The 22,806-nt window shown below is 38.4% G+C and overlaps 3 protein-coding genes across 9 annotated transcripts; 1 reads left to right on the top strand and 2 right to left on the bottom strand.

The window, feature by feature from the left end:
* Positions 1 to 11,743: 11,743 nt before the first annotated feature.
* On the bottom strand, positions 11,744 to 19,508 carry LOC149947505 (monocarboxylate transporter 4-like). 6 transcript variants are annotated; one of them, XM_090172780.1, is made up of 5 exons: positions 15,797 to 16,112; positions 15,636 to 15,729; positions 14,398 to 14,755; positions 11,945 to 12,928; positions 11,744 to 11,883 (listed from the first exon to the last, which is right to left on the bottom strand). In XM_090172780.1, the coding sequence occupies exons 2-5, from the start codon at positions 15,660 to 15,662 to the stop codon at positions 11,747 to 11,749; spliced, it is 1,506 nt and encodes a 501-aa protein (XP_090028906.1). In that variant the 5' UTR covers positions 15,663 to 15,729; positions 15,797 to 16,112; the 3' UTR covers positions 11,744 to 11,746. The 6 variants fall into 6 exon arrangements, with proteins under 6 accessions (XP_090028906.1, XP_090028907.1, XP_090028909.1 ...); XM_090172781.1 differs by having other exon boundaries at positions 15,571 to 15,729; positions 15,797 to 16,111; XM_090172783.1 differs by lacking the exons at positions 15,636 to 15,729; positions 15,797 to 16,112 and adding an exon at positions 19,329 to 19,508.
* Positions 19,169 to 20,675, top strand: LOC149947504 (uncharacterized). Of its 2 annotated transcripts, none has more exons than XM_090172787.1 (5): positions 19,169 to 19,282; positions 19,364 to 19,434; positions 19,668 to 19,787; positions 19,860 to 19,937; positions 20,570 to 20,675. In XM_090172787.1, exons 1-5 carry the CDS (start codon positions 19,186 to 19,188, stop codon positions 20,624 to 20,626), a joined length of 423 nt encoding a protein of 140 aa, XP_090028913.1. In that variant the 5' UTR covers positions 19,169 to 19,185; the 3' UTR covers positions 20,627 to 20,675. The 2 variants fall into 2 exon arrangements, with proteins under 2 accessions (XP_090028913.1, XP_090028912.1); XM_090172786.1 differs by lacking the exon at positions 20,570 to 20,675 and adding an exon at positions 20,465 to 20,562.
* A 62-nt stretch (positions 20,676 to 20,737) lies between these two features.
* LOC149947503 (uncharacterized) lies at positions 20,738 to 22,738 on the bottom strand. Its single transcript, XM_090171964.1, has 6 exons — positions 22,393 to 22,738; positions 22,183 to 22,304; positions 22,039 to 22,106; positions 21,603 to 21,704; positions 20,908 to 20,985; positions 20,738 to 20,826 (listed from the first exon to the last, which is right to left on the bottom strand). The coding sequence occupies exons 2-6, from the start codon at positions 22,289 to 22,291 to the stop codon at positions 20,785 to 20,787; spliced, it is 399 nt and encodes a 132-aa protein (XP_090028090.1). The 5' UTR covers positions 22,292 to 22,304; positions 22,393 to 22,738; the 3' UTR covers positions 20,738 to 20,784.
* Positions 22,739 to 22,806: the final 68 nt, after the last annotated feature.

The raw sequence follows: 22,806 nt of genomic DNA, 5'->3' as shown, positions 1-22,806 counted from the left end.
GAAAAGAGTATTAAAGGCACCTGGAAGACCTTCTTTCCCCTTGCAAATGCCATCTTGTAAGAGCTCTAGATACACGTCAGCACCTAGTAAAATATCCACTTGTCCAGGGCTATGAAAAGTTGGATCAGCAAGTGTTAAGCCTTTCAAGTGTAGACAATTTCCAGGATCGAACGGACTGTTAGGTAAATAATCCGTGACCTTTTTCAGGACGATTGCCTCGACGATGACCTCCGACGTGTTAATGATATTTGACTGAATATTCACCATGACACTGCCTTGAGAGGTGTTCATTCCGGTTGCTCCAATTCCGTCAACTGAGACGTTGAAACGTGTTCGCTTCAATCTTAGTTTCCTCGTGAATTGTTCCGTGATGAAACTGGCTTGAGAACCCGAGTCCAGAAGCGCTCGGGCTGGATAAAGTTGCTCGTCAAGTCCCTTGACTTGGACCATTGCGGTTGCCAAGATAACTTGGGTTGATCCAATTATATCACGAGATGGGCATGAAACTACACCGGAGGTTGCCTTCGTCTTCGTTAATTCCTTCTCTTGATGTAGAAGTGTGTTATGTCGTGCGTTGCATTTCCTACAATGACCAGATTTGCAGTCATTGCTTTGATGACCGGTTCGTAAGCAATTGAAACACATGGCACTCCTCTTGACCATGTTCCAACGCTCGTCCGAAGATGCATTCAGAAAATTGGTACATTTGTATACAGAGTGTGTTTCGTTGCAAAAGTGACACGTCTCGCTCAGAGCACCATGATGAGCCTTTGTACTCGGTCTCTGATGTAATGGAGGCTTCGACTTGATTGCAGTAGTTGTAGGCGGAGCTGCTGCTAAGGCTCTGGCCCGTTGTTCAAGAAATGTAACGAGATCCTCGAAAGTTGGTCTTTCGGTCCCCCTCAGGGAAAGTTCCCATTGTCGGCGAGATTCTGAATCCAGTTTTTCCTTTACAAGATGAAGTAGTATGGAGTCCCAATGTTGTACTGGTTCTTTGAGAACCTTGAGCGCCCTTATGCATTCGGCGGTGGTATCGATGAGCGTTCGTAAAGCGGATGAAGATTCTTGGATGACATTAGTTTGACTGAAGAGACGTTTTACGTGTGCATCGATGATTTCCCGGGTATTGTTGAACCGATTGTTTAAGATATCCCAAGCTTCCAGATAATTAGCGTCAGTTACCGGAATAGATTGAACTAGGAGCGCTGCTTCGTTTCGTAATGATGACTTCAAATACTGAAACTTCTGAGCTCCGGTGAGCGATTCGTTGTTGTGTACGGTGGCCGTGAAGAGATCATGAAATGGAAGCCAATCGACGTAACCACCGCTGAATGATGGAAGTTCCAGCTTAGGTAAACGTACATCACTAGCTGGTCTGACTTGTCTCACTGGAATGTTTGCTGCTCTTTCATTTGATTCCGTGACGAGTAGGATTGTCAGATCTTCGAGTCGAGCGACTAGAGGGTTGTATTCATCTTCGTGATCCGCGAAGTCGTCGTCGTCGGGATCGATATTTGCAACTACGGCATCGTGAACCTCATCCAAGTCTTTCGATAGTTTTTCCACCTTGTCTACATACAGCTTCAAGGCGACGTCAGATAGATTCGTTGCTGTTTGACCCACCGCATTTTCAATCCTGGTGATCTGTCCCTTGATAGCTGCTCTTCTTCTCACCAGAACATCCATGATGACTTATGTTGATTCGTTTACGATCGGGATATGATCGATGGTTTAAACGGTTTCCAACGGAGAATCCACGCTAATTTTTACTGTCTCTCACGGAAAGATAGCCGATTCGATGATTAGTTGAGGAACATAATCAAGTTGACGAATGTATCCGGCTCGACGGACCAAAAAATGTCGTGAACAGCGAAATAAAAGACGCGAACTTTTCCGACATAAAAACCGGTAAACCTTTTTCCTCTTATTTCAAAACAGAACTGGCCGTTAATTTATTTTTACACGCGCAAAATAACACCTTTTTTAACAGCAACCAAAAACTCACTTTCACGCGCGCGTGCGCTATATAAACATTTGAAAACGAATATAGGTACATGTACTATACAAAATTACGATGTGTACAACCGAACAGTAGGTCTAATTAGTTCTCTGTTTTCTTTGATCTGTTTGATGAACTACTTTTGAGAAAAGCCTGGAGACAAATATGTCAAGTTAACTTGAGCGGCTTATGATCTGAGTATGGATTTGGAAAAAATTCCCATCACTGACCAGTGCCCATTTTCTTTTAGAAGCTGTTTTCAATGTTATTCAGGAAGCTTTGAAATTTATTTTTCACCGAAACAATGTCCAGGTGATTAGGTTGTTGAGGAAACGCTGTTTTTTGTAAAATCCACTATTCCGCTTAGGTTATAGTGTTATTAATTTTTTTAAGAATATATTTATTTATACAATGACAGCCAAATATATAAAAACACAATTTAAATGTTGTCATTTTACACGCAATCCTTTACTATTTAATATTTTATCAACTTAATATTTCCAGGCTCAAAATTAAGAAAAGGGTTTAAAAATATAATAATAATATGGCTTTATTCTGGATATCCTATATATACATTTTCGTATGATAAAAATAGACAGGAAATTATTTTAGAACAATTATGAAATAAAAAAATATTTTTTAGTTTTAAAATGATTAAAAAATGATGTTTAAGTCTAAAACATGTTAATTATCTGTGCTTTGTTAGATCCCCTCTAGCCCTTGATTCTGCCTTTGAAATGCTTTGATCAAAGCATTTTTGATTTAACAACTAATACCAAAAGTGGATATTAAAAATTTAATATTTAATATCCACTTTAGCTAATACGAACTAATAGAACGAACTACCCGTTTTTGGGTTGGGAAATGGATTTTGATGTTTCTAGATTTTATGACAGCCGGCCCAACCGACCTTTTCGCATACTGTTTTTAGCCTCTTTCTCTAGTATAGAAAAGATAATTTAATAGTATAGAAAAGATAATAACAGCATTAATTTAATTTAACTTAGCTGCTCAACTGATAAAATTACCAATTATATGAGATATTTAAATTTTCCTTAAAGGAGTGTATCTATCTAATTTAGGATTCAATGTACAATTGAAGTCACCAACGACAATAAAGTTATGATGATTAATATCCTCTATATCATTCCTTCCTAACTCAGTCATTTTTACAGCCTCAGAGTCTACTTGAGAGAAATAACAATTATAAAGTATTATATTTAAATCGAAATCCAAATTGATTCATTGTAGAAAACCTGGGAGAATGTCAGATACCAAAATTCCTTTATTATTAAAAATAAATTAAGTCTTAACTGTCAACTATACCACCTCTGTTGTTTGTGAAACAACGTAAAATATTAATATAAGGATTGGGAACTTTAATAGTAATCGGAGCACGATTAATTAAGGTTTCTTGCCAGCACTCGAACGTTACCTTATAATTTTTCATGTTGTTTATTTTTTTAACAACTCAATGAAATCCTCGCGTATTATGGGACATGAAGGATAAAAGCATAAATAAAAAAAGGATTAGTTAAAAGTCTGTATAATCAATAGAAATGGGGCTTTTAAAAATTAAAAGGGTAAGTTTAGTATTTAAGCATACGATTAGGCATATACATTTTAAACCACTTTCCACGTTATTCCAGTTTCAACATTTTCCACGTTATTCAGTTTCCACGTTATTCCAGTTCCACGTTTTTTCCGATTCCACGTTATTCCGGTTTTAACATTTTCCACGTTATTCAGTTTTCACGTTATTCCGATTCCACTTTATTCCAGTTTTAACATTTTAAACGTTATTCAGATTCCACGTTATTCCGGTTCCACGTTATTCCGATTCCACGTTATTCCGGTTTTTAACATTTTCCACGTTATTCAGATTCCACGTTATTCCGGTTTTAACATTTTCCACGTTATTCAGATTCCACGTTATTCCGGTTCCACGTTATTCCAGTGGCTCGATCTTTTCCACGTTATTCGGGTTCCACGTTATTCCATTCCACGTTATTCAGCGCCTCCTAGTGTAAGCTAGGATACAGTACAGGCTATAACTCCGTATACGACCCCGGGAATTGACGAATGCTCTTCAACGGCACTCGATATAAATTTAATTCAGACGTCATTCAATTGGTATAAGTTCTCTCTATCTACCTATGCCAGTGCTGAGCCGCAGTTTTTAATCAAAGGGGTAGAATCAAGGGTGCTAGGAGGAAGGGGCTACTATTGTGGCTGTGCCATCTTGTTCACTCTCCTATCGCTTCCAGAGATCACGTATTTGCCAACTTCAACATAAACGACATTGCCAAATTTTATGTTATGGGTAGAATCATAAGTGGTATTACTCTAAGTACCCAACTTCGAACGGGTTCTATGGGGGCCATGCTTGTCCGTGTGCCAAACTCTCTCTCTCTCTAAAATAGTACTATCTATACCTGCTACTAAAATGAATGCTAACCATTTCCGTCGTAGGCTTACGCTTTAGTGCTCGGTTACTAGAAAGCCGACGGGGAAGAAAAAACGAACGCCTCTCGAGTTTCCTCTTAGACCGGGAGCTAGCGACGAAACCCTCACGTCATAGTCTATAAAAATATTTACCAGTATATACTAAAGATATTATAACAAGGTTTAAAAAAAGGTTTGTCTTACTTAGCGGACCGGGGGCGTACGCCCCTGTCACACATTTCAGCAGCGCTACTTTCTGCCCTATTTAATCCCACAAGATATATGCAGCTTTCTTTCTTTAAATTGTAGGTACGAATCCCCAAAATAACATGCAAAGTAATAAGATATAAATTTCAGGGGTTATCACAATTTAAGATAACTGTTTTTAAATTAATTTGTTGCCAAAATTTATCCCATAAAATATATACGCAATTTTCTTTTTAAAATGCTCGTCTGGACATCCGGAATAAGAAACACAAGAGTAAGACAAAAATTTCGGGGAATTAAGTGCTTTAAGACAAGTATTTTACCACCATGTACCGAAATTTTAAATATAACCTAATACCACAGCCAAAGGCAGTAAACGTTGATTTCGCTTTACAGTTAAAACCCGTTCCAGGATTTTTCACCAAACATTTAAGTTTCATTATTTTAATTTATAATTAAAATATGGTAAATTAATAGTTAAATTACTTTAATGCAAATTCGGCACTTTTAAATAAATTACAGTTCAATTATGGAAAGATAATTTTTTAAAGTTGCCTAATAACCCCTAACCACAATTTTTCAATGACTAGACACATTATATTGGAACCAAAAATATTTTATTTAGTAAAGAAAATTAGTCATAATCTGATTCGTTAGAGTCCGAATGTAGCAATTGTTCGGTTTCTTCTTCGTCCCGGTCGTCTGTTAAGCACTCTTCTAAAGTTGGAGGCGCACACGGACCTTCAAACCAAAGTGGTTTCAATCCTTCATTATCGGTATTTTCCCAACCACAATCGGTAGGAAACAAGGGAGAAACAGGATTAGGTTTTTCTGGATTGTTCCAAATCCTGCAGATGTAGTTGCATCTTTTCACTTTTTCCTTCAAAACCTTTCTACATGGCGGAAAGCAGCTAGCCTCAGCGGTTTGTATTTTATCGAATGGTTTTAAAACATTCTTCGGAGCGTATAGGCGTTGAAAAACATTAACACGAGCTTCATTTACTGAATCGCAACGTCGTTCTCCGTAGATTAAGCAAACGAACTTTTCAATTTTACTCATAACCGAATCTTGAACTTCTATTTCGTTTCCAAGAGAGCTAAACGCTTGCTGGATGTCAGGGTGCTTTTCAAGAAGACTGAGAGGTCGTATCTTTCCTCTGCGCGCAAAAGAAGCCGTGTAATCACATCCTGTAAATACATGGAACCCTGGAAGTGATTTGCATAAAGCTGATCCCATTTTCTTAGCTATTAGTGTTAAATCGACAAATCTCCGATTATTTTTAACACCAACATCCATCCATACTGCAACTTCGGGATTTATGGGATGCAAATTCCCCAGAAAAATCACTATGACATCAGTGTCTGATGAACGCACCACTAAGTTTCCCGTTTGGTCTTTACAAAAGTGGGAAAAGTGGAAAAACATTCTAGAATCTGCTTCTTCGTGTTTACAAAGCAAATCATTTCTGAGTACATTTCCTTGCCAACTATATTCGTAACAAAGTTCATCAAATGCAGCGTGTAAAACTCGATTCCTTAGAGTTTCACGATGTTTTTCTAATTTCCAATTTTCAACTAAGAACTTAATGAACTCTTCTTTGAAACTATCGTTTTGAAAGGCTTTTTGTAAATCTTTCGGACGCTGTTGATCTGGGCCTCTTATAACGTATGTGGCCATATTTTCTTGATTAGAATTCCATCTTCTTTTACGTCTTTCGTAATCTTTTATCGAAGGGCTTTTATAAGTATCGAATACTATTGTAACTGCTGACGACCCCAAACTGCACAGCCGTATCAAAATACTTACTGATAAATCTCCGAAAGTCAGTGGTAGGTTTAGAGGAAGACAATGAAGGAAAAACATGCCATCAACTATCGTTAAATCAACACGTGTAGGGCCTTCAGATTCAACTCGCTTTTCTAGGGAATGCAAAAGCTGCGATTTGTCAGTTTTTTTAAGTGAGCCATCGAGATGCGCTAATGACAATGGTATAGGTGAGAGAGGGTACTGTAAAATGACTGAGATATCAAGGTTCTGCTTTAGCGATAAACAGCACATTCGACCGAAAATACCACTTGTCATCTTCACTTCCAGAACTCGATCTTTGCTTCGACATTTAGCCAATATTCCCTCCGATGCGAAGTTCAAAACCTTTTGACGCTTGATGGGTTTTTCAAACCGCGAGGGAGATAATTCACATTCACGTTGAAAATCAAGACGTAGTTTTTGACCCATGTTTCTTACATTGAGTAAATAATCTTTGGTATTGGAAGAAGCTGCTTTTCCAGTGCAAATGTTATAAAGATTATCGTCTACCACGTCTAAACCGAATGGGTTAATAGCCGAGTCTGCAAATTTTAAAATATTTTTTAGATCTTTAGTATCCTTCAAAATTCTAGACGATCGTAGTTCTGAAGTCACGTCTTCTTTGTTATTTAACCCAACCATTTCTTTAGCTGTGTTAACAATTTTGGATCTTGTGCTTCTTGTGATTGTCCATCGCAATCTAGCTGAAAACGAATTGGTGAACGAGGCTATCCCGGTTAATCTACTGGCCACGTCTCTATTGACAGTCTGTTCCAAAGTTTGATCTGTAGGAGTTCCTGAGAACGGAACATTAGTACGTTTCACAGAGAGACCACCACTTTTAAACATTTCTTTAAGTCCTGGATGCGTTTCATCAATGTTTAACAGATTGCAATAATACCGTACCATCCATCTTGCGTAGTTGTGGGGATTAGTAGCAAAGAAAAGGTTGGTCATCTGAGGTAGACAGTACGTGAACAATTCGACATCTGCCAATCTGACAGCTCGTGACATTTTTAGGTACAATTTAACCAAATCTACATATTGTATAAAGAACTGAGCCGTCGACCCATGCTTTCCGGTTCTTGTTTCATTACTAAACTCTTGGTATTGCAGGAAAAACGTTTTGATAGCTGGCTCTAAATTTTCATCCAGAGGATTAGCCGAGCTAGTGAAACTATCTTGTAGGTAATGACTTAGTTCATCTGGAACTTCGTGCATAGAAGCGAATTGACGGATATGTAAAATTTCGAGCGCAGCGGCCAGGATTGGATGCAGTCTTTTTGCACGAATGAAATGACGACCCGACTGAAAGCCTTTTAATGATCCTTCGGCAAGAACGCCAGTTTCGGTTAAATAATGCGACAGACCAGACTCTTCCATTAATTTTCCAATAGAATAAAAATATGCCATAAATAAATGGAAAGCTCCGAAATTAATGAAGAGGTTTTCAAAACGTGGTGATTACATTTCTTGAATTTGGCTGGCAGGCTTTGCAATTGCTAAATCGTAAGTTACCAGTCCGTACTGCTGATCACACTCTTCAGTTATGGCTTTGGTGACTTTTAACGTTTCTAATACCATCTGAGGATTCGTGGATGTTTCGTCGTAATTTTTTAAATAGCACACTGTTTGTAACGGCCTTGAGTCAACAACGGTGGCCGAATTATAGCCAATCCACATAGGTATGTTATTTAGTTCAAAGGACAAGGATAATACCCACAGAAGATCTCTTCTTTCGGCCTCCAAATACGTAGGTGGTGCTTCTATTTCCTTAAAGTTGAAAGTCTTGTTGTCCATTTTGGGTCGCTTGCGGTACGGCTCCAGAACGGTTTCCTTCGTCTGAAATTTCCTCTTTCTTTTCGCCTCAACTGATTTAGAAGAGGCTGGTCCTGGAGCACGTTCAAGACGCTCGACTTCGTCTTCACATTTATTTTGAAAACAAATTCCAACGGTTTCATGAAGCGTACCTTTTCCGGAAAGGGTTTCAGTCAGTTCGTCGTAATTGTCGAATACGGTACACGTAATTAGATCGTTTTTCGATATTAAGCCCCTAGGCATGTATGAGGTCGATTCGGAGATATCAGTCGCTAACTGAGTCTCAAATTCTTCGGCACGATTATAATTCAAAACGTGACCATGTCTGTTAAGTAACTCCATGATCTTTTTGCTTCCAGTCATACTTTTTACCGCCAAACCAAGAGTAACATGTTTAGATGGTAAAATCCGGCCTATTGATACGGTAAATAGCGTATCTTGCGCTAGTGCCTGAATTATAGTTAGGTATTTTGGGGACGGTTTACCATAAGGTCCAGCGACTAATGCTTCAAAAAACGTAATTGCTAAAGGTGGCGGATCACCGTCTCCTTGTAGAAGCTGCTCTAACGTGTAAGAATCAGGCGATTCCTTTTTCTCCATCTGTAAAATTGCCCTTCGTATCATGTATCCTGCTTTTCTAACTAAATTTCCAGGGTTAGAGGATTTAAGTTTCTCACGCAATGAGATAATTGCCGATTCCGAAACTATTTCTTGACTGTATATAATACTTTGTTTTGGCTTTGAGGAGTCAATTACAATTTTACCCGAGAAGCGCTTAAGAAGTTTATCTTTAAGATGTTGAAGCTGGTACTGACCGTTGTAAGGTTCATCGTTAAATTATTCTTGTAGAAGCGAAATATAAAGAGAGTGTAATTCGTTTGCTGAAATTACACCCTTTTCGTCAATTACTTCTCTTTGTACTTGGTCTACAAGAAAGGAAAATACTTTCTGATGGGTTTTTCGAGATTCGTGCCAATTTGAAGTACCATACTTGGGATCAGTTTTCTTTTCATGGGCAATTTTGGCGCGTTTTGAGTACGAAGCGTGACAGTAAGGATGGTAACATACTTCTAACGCTACGAAGTCGCGGTCACCGACAAATGTAAGCAAATTGTGATCATTGAGTTTATTTGCTGCTTCACGTATGGATAATTCCAAGCATTTAGTGCAACACTGAATCAATGGTTGTTTCTTGTAGTTAACTTTCTTGTTAAGTTTCCTGCAATAAACACAAACTCGCGGCAAAACTCTATCACCATTGATACTTTCTTGGAAATCGTTATTGTTTTTTTCCCTGGATGAACGTTTGTGAGATACTAAGGGGTTTTTCTTACTGTTGCCTTTGTTTATTACCGCACTGGTGGAAATCGCGGTAAAGTTTTTGTAACAATGGTAATGATAACCATGTTTGGTGTTGGCAACTTCCGGAAGAATCTCTAGTATCTTTTTATACTTGGAACTTTTCTGCTTCTGACGAATTGAGGCACAGTTTTTAACTTTTTCATAAGATGTTGTTGTAAACTTGAGCACTTTTTCTTTTTCCGAATTATTTCCGATATGTAAAATGCAAACACACTCTTCGTGGTCACTACCGAGTTTTTCGAGAACTTGCTCCATTAATTAAACTATATTTTCATACTATTTAAAAATATTGAACATAGCTACATGGAAAAGAAAAACTATCTAGGTTGCTGCTGCAGTTGCTCGAATGACTTCCCAGAATAAACTGCCGTCCGCTACAAAAGGCGATTCAAAATTTTGGAATGTGGGAAAACCACGTGCAATCGATGCCTATTGTCCAGCGGTTTCTTAGAATAAAGGAGAGGTCTTCTTTCGAAATAAGCCCTTCTGGTATTTTCCAAAGAGTGAAGAGATAGATAGATAACCTATGGGTTCCCGCATGCTGTCAATTGAGAGTGAAATGCATTGTATATTGAAATGGTAAATTTCGGTACATGGTGGTAAAATACTTGTCTTAAAGCACTTAATTCCCCGAAATTTTTGTCTTACTCTTGTGTTTCTTATTCCGGGTGTCCAGACGAGCATTAAAAAAAAATTGCGTATATATTTTATGGGATAAATTTTGGCAACAAATTAATTTAAAAACAGTTATCTTAAATTGTGATAGCCCCTGAAATTTATATCTTATTATTTTGCATGTTATTTTGGGGATTCGTACCTACAATTTAAAGAAAGAAAGCTGCATATATCTTGTGGGATTAAATAGGGCAGAAAGTAGCGCTGCTGAAATGGGTGACAGGGGCGTACCTTGTTATAATATCTTTAGTATATACTGGTAAATATTTTTATAGACTATGACGTGAGGGTTTCGTCGCTAGCTCCCGGTCTATCTCGATTCCCGAGGCTCGGCTCGATTCGCGGAGAGGGGGATAGTTCTGAATATTCTTTCCCCCAAAATCTCCTATACAAGAGAAACGGCCTAACCCAAGGTTGGTAAAAATACTGCGTGGGCCTAGCCCTACGCCCAGTTAATTCCCGTTTGGCACACTAGTGGGCGCCACTAGCAGAAATAAAATTCAAATCTTTCTCTCTTCGATTCTCTCGAGGATTTTTCGCGCTCGCAACGGCCCCCTGAACCTACTCACGTGCTGACGTCACGAAAAGGGGGAGAACACGTCCCAGAGAACAGCGCGTCTTGGGTACTTAGAGTAATACCACTTATGGTAGAATGGTTTGTTGTTTCGAAGAATTATTCGCAGTTGGGCCGACATCATTTTAGCATATTAATTTTATAAATTTTTCGGGACGACTTTTTTGGCTAATTCTTAACCTACTAATGGCCGAGAAATGTAAATATTTCCTGATTTAATGAAAAATTTTGAACCATTTTTTAAAGACTTCATGCCTTAACAATTATACAAATAACGTTATTCGCTTGGAACATGTACCTTTGCAGGTTCCCTCTAATATTTCGAAATGCTTTTTGGAAGAAAACGTAGTTCTGTTTTTACTCATTTTCTTAAAGTCGATAGAGCCTTGAGCTTTTTGAAAATTATTCAATTCTGTGTCACAAAACGCTGGCACGCCAACTGAATGCCCTTTTTTGTGACGGAAAGCAGCTGCTTAAACAGTCAATTTGATGGCCAGTTTTGAAACGCAAAAATGTCTAAATGCCGACAGTAAAACCCTTCAGTTGGTCAACACATGGTGGTCAGTTGCTGGCGCGCCAACTGCGAATAAAGACTATCTCAGCATGCATTAGATAAGACTAGTTAATTACTCTATCTAGTGTTTTATTTGAAGTGTGCAGTTATCTGTGAAAACGGAGATTTTAAAATATTTGCTAAAACTTCTTAACAACTTTTTCTAATAACGAATATGTTTCTGGGTTTACGAATCCTATATGTATATCGAATTTATAAATTGCGGTGGTTCGCAATAGCACCAAAATAGAGCGTATTTGTAAAACGAAATTTGAAAACATTTATTTAAATAATATTACTACAAAATCATTTAATTTGCTTATTATTTTTATATCTCTTGCTGATGAATTCGTCCGTGAACATTATAATGGAAAGTAATACGTACGCCCCACTAAGTAATAGGAACAAGTAGAAGTACGAGCCATGGTGATCACGAAAGATGCCTAGATGAATAGAAATGAACTGTAAAACACCCCCCGAATCAATTTCATAAGTGCAACTGACCAATTAGTTTCGGTACAAAGATCACGGCGCATCCAATGCCGAAATTTCCAACCCCACACACGGTGGCTCCATTTTTGCTTCCTAGAATATTAGTCGTCATGTACAGTCTGGCTCCGGAAGTTATGCAAAACGTGAATCCTAGCACTAAAACGATGACGTACAAAAAGTACCCGTTGGACAGTGTCAAAGCGACGTAGACGAAACAAGACCCTAAAGAGCCTAAGGCCATTTGCTTGTGGGGGCTGACGATCATGCTGTCCGTGATCCATCCGCTGAAAGAGCGCGACACCAGTTCTCCCAGCGACAAGGTTGGCACTAACATGGTGGCCTCAAAGTCATCGAGTCCGCAATCGCGCCCGTGATCTACGATCACCACGATCATCGCGAAAAAGGCCGCGATGTCAATGACGTACGACACAGTCACCGCGTAAAATGTCGGTGACCTTAAAAGCACCTTCAACAGCGACATGAACGATTCTTTTCTCGAGTCTTCGACATCGCCGGTTGACTCAATTTCTTTTTGGCTCGAACCGTTCGGATTTGCGAATCCATTCTTTTGCGCCGGAACTATTTTGATATTTTGTCTCTGGTCTAATAGGCCTTCTTTTTCAACATGACGATTTTTATCGTTTGTTTTAGGCGAGTTTTCATTTTCCGAATGAACGTACTCCGATGAAAGTAACGGTTTCGCGACTGATTTAGGAGCTAGTTCTAGGTCGGATTTTCGAAGAAGCGGGAACTGTTCCGGCGTTCTGGGTCTCATCAACAAAGCGAAGATGAAGCATTGCAGCAGTAATCCGCACGAGATGAGCCAAGTTCCCTTCAAAGCGAATTTATCGAGTACGCTCTCTATCAGAAAAGGATACAACAGACCCCCGCACGTAAAACCAGCCGCCAAAGCATTCTGGGCTTTTGATCTATGCTTGTTGAAGTAGCTACTTAAAACTTGGAGTTCACTCGGAAAGACGAATCCCACTGAAAAACCTGCAAAGTCAAAGATGGCGGGGACTTCGTTAGATCATGCCTATACTTAGATTTGCATTTTGAACCCGAACTTTTCATGGTGAACATTATTACGGCTTAAGAGTTTTGACTTAAAATGGAACGGTCAAGCTTTAACCAGTTAAATAGCCCTATAGCCCATTAAAAACTAAAATTTATGGCGAAAACCTCACCAAAAAATATTAAGTGGTTAATTTTAAATAAAATAAAGAAATTTCGAGAAATCGAAAAGCGCGCGTCCGCCACGACACCGGGTGAGAAACCGGTGAGACACTCCCGGTTCCATTAAAATTGATAAAAAAAAAACAGCGTGCGCTGCTGTAGATGCGAAAGATTTTTTAAATTGCACGCGCGGCGCTTTCCAGTTATAAGAGACCTTAGCCTGTCGGGAGTAGTGGCTCACTCCTGTAATCCCAGGCGTGCGGGAGGCAGAGTTTGTGGATGGCCGTGTGAGGACGACCACCAATCCCCCAACGGGTGGTCGGAATACTTCCGCCACGGGTGTCCCCACCCCTGTCCCCACGTATCCCCCCGTTGGCGTGGCCGTTACACATATCTCGCCCTGATTAATCAGTTATTGTGTGCTGGTGTCTAAGGCCTTGGGTCGACACCGATGTGTGGATGTCAAAAAAAAAGAGACCTTAGACTAAATTAAGCGATTTCTAAAGTTACGCTAGTTCGCAAATCGCTCATACGGGGTTACGGGCGCTGGCGGCAGCCCCTAAGATGGCAGCAAAAATTCAAACGCAAACAGTTGGCGTTATTTTGCGTTTCAACTTTTTGGGCCAAAAGCTATTTTTTCAAGACAAAAAATGGTACGTTTTAGAATATTGAACGTCTTGTTAATCTTTTGATACGGAAATAAGGCCATATTTGGAAAAGCTTGGCCGTTCCCCTTTAATGTATTAGATTTTTTATTGTTATTTTATACATATATCTGAACTGTATTGGACATTAAATAAAAATAATATATAATTGTAATTGATGAGGTTAACGAATTTCTTTTGTCTCGCCTAACAACAATCTTGCGCTTCCCACTGATTATTAGATAACAGTCGCGATATCTGATCCGAAGAAATAAATATCAGATATCTGTATTTACGTTCAGATATTATCAGATCAGTTGAGATGGGTCAAAATGCAAACCAAATACGTTAAACCCGAAACTAATATGAATTAATTGAATTTCGTTCTAACCTCTAAAGAATTACAATAATTTATATTTTTTAAGTCTTCCGGCTATCCCCGAGTTTGCAGTTTGCTTTGGCAAGGGACTTATTAAAATATAAGTTATGGTAATGATAATTATATATATATAAACTGAAGCGAAACTCGATCGAAACTTAAACAGATGACAGCTTCATGCTTCCGCGCTTTTTACACGCGTTGCTTTTTACGCGTTTAACTTGTGGTAACGGGTATCTTTTCTTCCTCTGATCGAACGTGCTTACCAGTGATCACTCCGTAAGTGAGACAGATCCCAAGAATGCTCTGGGGAATTACGTAAGCTAAACATAAACCCAAGGAAGCGGTGGCGGTGGCCACCAGTATGATCTGTCGACTGGTGAAGTAATAGTTCGCGGGCCCGCTGAAAAGGCCGGCGAAGTGCAGCATGACCATGTACGTCGTCACTGGGTAAGACGCCTCTTCTCGGCTGACGTCGACGGTTCTCAGGATCCCGAGGAAGATGTTCCCTTGACAGCGAATGAAGCCAAGCATGATCAGGTTGGTTAAGAAACTCGCCAACAACACCACCCAGCTGAAGCCTTGATCCGGCCCGGGATTTACCCATATTTCCTCGATGCTCATCTGCGAAAATAAATTCGTGTAACTTCATTAATATGCAAATATCATCTTTTTTTCAATACATTATGTACTGTGACTTAGCCATTCGCTATCTCAGAGCAAAAGTCAAATAATAATAATAATAATCAGCTAGGATAATACCCAAGCGAGTCTAAAAAACCAATTTGATAAAAACAATTGTTTAAATTAAACGTAATAAGATTAAAAATCCAGTAATGGATATATTATTAAACGAGGTTGAAAAAAGTAATGAGTTAGAATAATGAAAAAACACGTAAGTGAACTTATTAAAACGAATTTAAGTATCAACTTGCTTAACTTTAGCTCCCAGGTTACGGTGTATTCTCAAGAAATTCTTCATAGCGAATTCCTTATAGATTTCCGTGTAAATAAAACGCAAAATTTTGATCTCCAAAAGAGTTTCTTGGGTGAATCAGGCTCGATAGAGATTGATCTCCATTTTCTTAGTAACCAATAGCCTACAGGCAGCGCCACGTGGGGGGAGATGTCAAAATATTAAGAGCGGAGCGGCCGACATTTGCTGCCTCGCGCTAGACATAGCTGTCGTTATATTTTTGACAGAAAAACGTCAAAAAATAACGTAGTTATATTTTTAACAACACTCGCGTGAAATTTTTATTTTCAATTTACAAATCCGAAACACGTATCTTTAAAATACATAGCTGAAAATATTATCAATTATCACGGAATTTCAACCATAAAATTCAATATTAAAGTTCAATGGCAATATTTGATTTCCTATTCGTTTCGGAATTCAAAACGAAACTGAAAAATTTATAAAAAATTCAAATATATACCTTAATTTTTTTTGACGTGCCGCTTTAAGTGTCGCGTTTAATTGAGAATTCCAAAACTTCCGTACCTCGTGATTCAAATGTCTGGATTCCATCGCGAACAAAAACCAGAGACTCGTTCCCGCATCGTCATTACAATCTCTAATTTCTCAGTCTCACCCGCTATATTTAAAATTTAATTACTATAGCTCGAGGTTTCGTAGAGAGAAATGAAAAGAAAGAGATGTACTCTGGGTGTTTGTAGGCGATCTCTCGCGCCCAGACACGGCGAATGCGGCACGTGGTTTTTTCTTTAGCTTCGCGGGAGATGTAATTTAAAACCATTTACGTAATGGTGGTAACGCGAAACTGGATTTTGCTTCGAGTGAATTTGCGAAAAGCGAATGAGGTGGATTTATTTAAATTCCATACACTGGTTTTCCCATCGCTTCGGGTTGAAGTTGATCGTCTTGGCTGTCTCGAGCGACGTTGGCCGATTTAACTTCGGTACCTCGGGCTGACTCGAAGCGAACCGCGTGGGGACTCGTTGAAGGTGAACGCGAATGTCTCGGCTTCCCGGCGCTCTGGAGACGTTTCTTGAAGCTCACCTGACGTAGATGCCGAAGAGCAGTCAATTTTTATTTCGTGCCCCCCTGGGCAAGAAATATTGAGAGGGATTTTGACGCAGTGTTGCCAGGTGGGCGGTTTAACGCCAAAATTGAGCTACTTTGGGAACGCTGTTGCGGAAAAAAAAGCGTTGGGCATAGTACGACGGTGTAAAACTTATGGTTCGTAATACGCTATTTCGTACGACGATAAATTCTTTATTTTATTCGATTTGGGCTACTTTGGGAACGCTGTTGCGGAAAAAAAGCGTTGGGCTTATGGTTTTCTCTAGCGCAAAACCGTCGTGACGGCGGGCGTGAACGCAAAAATTTTCTATTAGGCCTAACGAGGATTTCAAAAGTTAGCGCCCGCCGTCACGGCGGTTTTGCCTTAGTGTAAACCAGCCTTAATACGCTATTATGTATGAATTATTAAAAAGGCTATATACCTTCCCTGATGCCACTACCAAAGGCTTAAGTACCTTCCTAGTTCATTGCTTTAATCATCAGGTAACAGCGTTTTCCTGGAACTGGAATCGGGCTGTACCGAAGAGAGAACAATTTTTGTTTGGGCGAGATTTTGGGCTAGTTCCCCAATTATGAGTGTTTTTGAGTGTGCGGGGTCCTTAAAATTATTCTATAATATAATTTCATTTTTGTGACCTGGCAACGCTGAGTTACTTTCGTTATTCAGAACGCTAATCGTCACCAAATAGTGTCATTTCGGAATAGTTTTGCTTTTGAAGCGTTTGTTACAATTTAGAATAAGTTTGCCTCGCCGGTTTTGTTAATATTCGAATTTCCAATTATGGCCAGAAGTAATAAATAAGTGTGGCACTTACTTATCGAAGCCGTGTATGGCCAGAAGTAATAAATAAGTGTGGCACTTACTTATCGAAGCCGTGTATGGCCAGAAGTAATAAATAAGTGTGGAACCTACTTATCGAAGCCGTGTATGGCCAGAAGTAATAAATAAGTGTGGCACTTACTTATCGAAGCCGTGTATGGCCAGAAGTAATAAATAAGTGTGGAACTTACTTATCGAAGCCGTGTATGGCCAGAAGTAATAAATAAGTGTGGCACTTACTTATCGAAGCCGTGTATGGCCAGAAGTAATAAATAAGTGTGGAACTTACTTATCGAAGCCGTGTATGGCCAGAAGTAATAAATAAGTGTGGAACTTTCTTATCGAAGCCGTGTAATAGAAGTAATATTTCACTAAAATTTAAGGTTTATTACTAATTCATAATTTTATGCTACCTGCTTAAATGGAATACGGGCACGAAAGAATATTATCGCCTTCTTGGCGCACTTGTTGTTTAAAAAACCGCTCCAAGGCTTGTACCGGTTTAGTTTGGTTTATGGGGTTTTTATTCTCTTACTTTTGCATTTCCATTGTTGTTGAGTTTTATTCTTACGAGATACTATTATATTTTGCGCATTAGGGAAAAATCACTTCGTCACGCTAAATAATGATGATGATTAAATTTTAAATCAGTCTTATAGTCGGTTTTATCGTTTTCTAGAACTTCGCGTCCATTATATTTAAATCAGGAACAATTTTGAAATGGAAATATTGAAGGGAATAGTTAGGTTGAGCTCCGCAAACTCTCCTCAATGACCCAATGAATCTAATGTATCTATTACTTTTGAGAATATAGCGGCATACGGATATGCATCCTTGGTGGGCTGTTGGTTTGCTTAGCCGTACTTCTATATCAATCTCGAACTAATTACGGTCCGACCATCTGTCTACTAGTTTAACGCGTGATGTAATTATTGTTGCTCGTCAGTACAGGAAAGCTATGAAAATTACCGCGAAGCCTCGTCAAAAGGTCTTGGCTAAGTCGGGGACGTTTGACTATGGCCACTTTTCAACATGATAATTTGTGTAATGACGCAACTAACAACGAAAGTTCTTCGATAAAATTCTAAGTATAGTGTCGTATGTATGGCTTTGCCTAGCCATAATCGATTTACTTACATATTAGTGTGTATTACTCTACCTGAATATGAATATCGAAAATAGGGTTATTATACATATTATTTTTCCGTTTTTTCAAATGACTTAGTCGCTTACGGTAGTTGCTCATTTCAAGGATTTTAATCGATTTTAATACGCGAGATGAGTAATATTTTGTTTATATACTTTATTTTTGATTTAATTGCTAAATTGGTAAAATTAATTTCGTAGTGGACCGCTGGAGACCCAAGCACGGTCCTAGGGGGCTATAAACATATTAGTTAAACCATTGGCCCCACAAAAGCCAAATTTGTTTGCGGTTCCGTTGGATTTTGCAAACCTGCTCACCTGGCCAGTCCGGCCTTGTATCAGTTTAAGTAAGAACTCCTTTTAAGTGAAATTACCCGCGTGCGTTTCCAACTCCTGATGAATACGAATATTGCGATAAAACCCCATTATAGATCACTCATCATTAATCGCTTTTCTTTATAAACCAGTTAAAAACAATTTTAATCCATTAAATGTTTAAAAAGACCACAACCACATGCCATCTTTCCTTTTAAATCAAACAATGAATTACTTTTGAACAATGTGGATGTTTTCCCCTCACGATCTAGTCTCGCTCACGAACACACGTCGATGACGAAAGCGACTTAACAAAGGCTCTAGCTTTTTGTTCAACCATTTGAAATTAATAACTAGATTCAATTTTTCCGAACAACATATCCTTATAACCGCGGAACAGTTTTCATTAAATCGTTTACCCAGCTAAATAATTACCGAGTTTATTTTTTCGTATTAACTACTTAATTCGCGTGATTTTTAGATTAAAATATTCTATTGACACAGCGGACGTAAGAATTAGTTTTGCGTCAAACTCGAGCTTACGAAAAAAGATCATCCGCGGATGCTCGTTTATTCGAATAAAATTTATTCTGATGGTCTTTTTGGCAAGTCGCGTTTAATGACCGCGGTTATACTGCCTTCCGAGAACTAATTTGAGCCCTAGTTTAGTTACCGGTAGATTTCGTAAATATGAACGGATTCGTTTTAATTCAGTTTGTCGCGCTAATGGTCATTGCCACCACGCGCATTTCTGGCCAGCAAGATAAAGAGAAGTCCAACATTAGTTACAAAGAAATGTTACTGACTAACGTGATGGCCTGTAGTACGTATAGTTACGAATAGTTGTTTGAAATTATTTGGCTACTTACCTACTAATGTTGGTCGTTGTTTTGGGGCTTAATAGCGGCCATAAAGAACGCGGAATGCCAGGAGGAATTCGAGAACTGCATGTCCAAAATCGCTCCCTCTTTCAGGGTAAGACCTCGTCCATAGTATTTTAGGTCTCGTGAGGTCTCAAAGTCACTGACGACTCTACCCGTCGCTCTGACATTATTGCGGGTGGAGAGTTGTTTAGAAGTTAATTATAGTATCTCTACCTTTAGAGAAATGCATCGAAGGTCGGGGTTAAATTTAGAATTTATCTCTCGCTTCGGGTACCAAGGGAAAATTTGTGGCGGTTTGATTTAATCTTTTTTCCGTGTCTTCAGGAATACGTGGGTTCGTGCTCCGGGAAATTGAGTAGTAAGAAGTATAGTAGGTACAATAAAAACCGGAGAGTCTTCATGAGACTGTGCGCTGACACTGGAAATAATGGATCGCCAAAGGGGGTAAGAACCCTCTCAATATTAAAATTTTTTTACGATTCGACGCGACAGTTAATATTTACGAATGTGCCGTAGGATGCCAATAACACGTTGAAATGCTTGTGCAACAAATTGGATAAACACGATTTGAAGAAAGTTCGGGATGAAATGAACGTAAGCTATGAAGTGTAGAATTATTCTATTACAACGCTTTAAGGTGGAAGACTACAGTGGCCATTGTCTAGTTTCGCGCTATTTCAAGCTGAACTGTTTTATTTTGGTGTTTTAACTTATAAAATTAATATTTATGTGTAGAACAGCTTCTTGTTTAGTGCTTAAAATAATTTTGACAAATTTTAAATTTCAAAGTAATTTAATTATTACGTTTTAATTTGGACCCCCGGAGCTAAACAAGCTGGGCAGGCACCCAAACTACCCTTTAGTTATAGCCTTATATCTCGTTAACTATTAATATTATAATTATCAAAATTATTTTAAGCACTAGAGGAAGGTTCAGCCTATTAATAAAAATATATTTCGATTGTGTAATTGTTGAAACTAAAGCGTTCAGCTTGAACGAAAAAGAGGTTTTTACTATAGTCTTCCCCCTTAATCGGATCATATCTTCGATTTTTTCCTACGACTCTTTCTTTTTATATTTACACCTATATGCTTCATTTACTACCTAACAACGAGCCCAGAGTCACTTCTCCGTGGTTGCGCGTTCGCCTCCTCCACGAATGCACTCTTCACTTTCTGTAAATCATTGCACCAAACTAAAAGTAAATTGAACCGTATATTTTCAGCGTTGTATTGGGGAAGTTAAACGGCAAAATTGTAGAAATCAAAGAACCGGAAAATAACTTTAGCAGTTCCGTTACTTGACTATCTTTAAACAACAGCTGTGTAAAATGGAATTTCATTAAAATATTACTATAAACTTCAAAACTATCAGTCGTTATTTTTGTTTTAATTCTTTATTGATATAATTGCTTATTATCTAATAAATACATTGAAATCTTCAGACTGTTACGCAATTCTTTTTGATGGCTTCTTGGCATTTCTACGAAAGACAGTCGGGTTATTTCCGACACGCTAATAACAATAACTTTCCGCGGCATTTGAACGCGAAATGGCTACTAACCTTGATTCCTGCCAAGACTACTTCCTCCGTGTGAACGATCAATTTGTCGGCGACGCATTTTAAGGCTTTCGCTCCACCCTAAGTTTAATTAGAGAAATTACATCATTTCCCTTCGAAACATTCTTTTTTTCCTCTTTGAAATTCAGCGACAATCTCGTATATATTCAATTTAAAATCCGTCTTAACCCTGTTACGTTTCAATAGTGATTCTACCGCGATTTACAGTGGCGGAACCAGACATTTGTGGAAAGGAAGCCCCGGAATTATGCAAAGACCTTTAGAAGGCTTTTGGGTTCCCTTTAGTTTTTCTAAAAATTACAATTTGTTCTTGTAATAACATAAATAAACTTAATTTTCCGAAAGTAATAAAATAACACCCAAAGGACATAGCAAATTTTTTAATTATATTGCGTTGAAATTTTGTTACCCCTTTCAAATATAAAGGTAGGCCTGGTCTACCTGGTTTACCTCTGGCGCCATCGCTGCTTTTTTAGTGAATTTCAAAAATTTATTTCGAGATCTAAAATAACAGAAACTTAAAACGAATAATCTACAGAAAATCTATAGAAATATATAGAAATTTATATAAACCTCTATATATTTCTATAGATTTTCTATAGACGATTTTTGTACGGGATATTTCGCAATATCAAGAAAAAAGGACCTGAAATTTTTAGAAGAACGGTTTTACCAACCTCGGACATTTTGCCACCCGGAGGTTTGCAGAAGCCTTCGAAAACAACTTTCGGGTCCGTTAGATCTACCTTCGATTCGGCGGAACAGATTTGAAAATGAGCCTACATTAGAAGAAAATACAATTAACCGCTAGCCTTTAGATACACTTCAGAAAGCGGTGCACTATCTCGGAACTTTCATGAATATTTTACAGTATGATAAAATGCATTTTCTGGGATTCGACAATTAAATTATCGAAGAATGGCGTCTCTAGTGGTCAACATTTCGTGTGCCATTTGCAATCTAGATGGTGGACGATTTTCAAGCGATTTGGTTAGCCCTCAAACGGAAATTCGCCATTGTTGTCCACAATTACTTTTAAGGGCTAATTTATTTTCTCAATTTGTAAATGTTTCCCGTGTGTACCCATTCTGGTTGTTATTAAGCGTTTCATACCGGCAAAGTGAACACTGGCGCCATGCAAACTTGAAACATCTCCTGGCACACCAAATTACCAACGGCACCTATAAATAATTGTTTCTAAATTTTAGTTTAAACCATTTTTGAAATTTATCTTTCCACCAAAAGAAAAAATCGTACCGCAGGCTGCATCATTCAGCTTTTCTCTGAATTCCTGGCTGCTTTCCGTGACCGCTTTCGCTGCGAGGAAACACATCGCCAACAAAATGAGGCTGGATAATTTCCACATGATGCTTTCTCGCCTAATTCCGTTAATTTCGAAAAAGATAACTAATATTAACAATCGAGTATCGCAATTTCACGTAAAACTGAACAGTAATGTATATTCACCAAATTTGTATTTTAATTCAATCTCGCTCTTCTCCGGGTTGATTCCTCCACGAAATTGAACCCAAATCCATCAACCTAATTGTTTTATATCGCTCTTTCGCGTGTTGAAATTAAAAACATCTTCGGATGTTTCTGCATAATTAAATATCTTGTTATAAAAGAATTAAAAATAATGGGAGTTACAGCGTTCGCGTTTAACGTCTGTCTAATATACTGTATAGAAAACAGCAACGCGATTCATTTGAAAACGGGTATAGCGTTATCTAACGCGTCTTCTTGTTTCTATATTTCAAGAGATAATTGAAGATGACACGCTATATTAATGATAAAAAAATTAATATACGAGTTTCCAATATTTACCTATCAATATTAACATTGCAATTCTGTATTTGTTCAGTTATTCCGCTAATAGTT

The sequence above is a fragment of the Leiobunum rupestre genome, chromosome 4 (genome assembly GCF_980474605.1).
Source record: "Leiobunum rupestre chromosome 4, qqLeiRupe1.1.hap1, whole genome shotgun sequence".
In the NCBI taxonomy this organism is placed as follows: Eukaryota; Metazoa; Arthropoda; class Arachnida; order Opiliones; family Sclerosomatidae; genus Leiobunum; species Leiobunum rupestre.
This window is presented reverse-complemented; position numbering and strand designations above follow the sequence as displayed.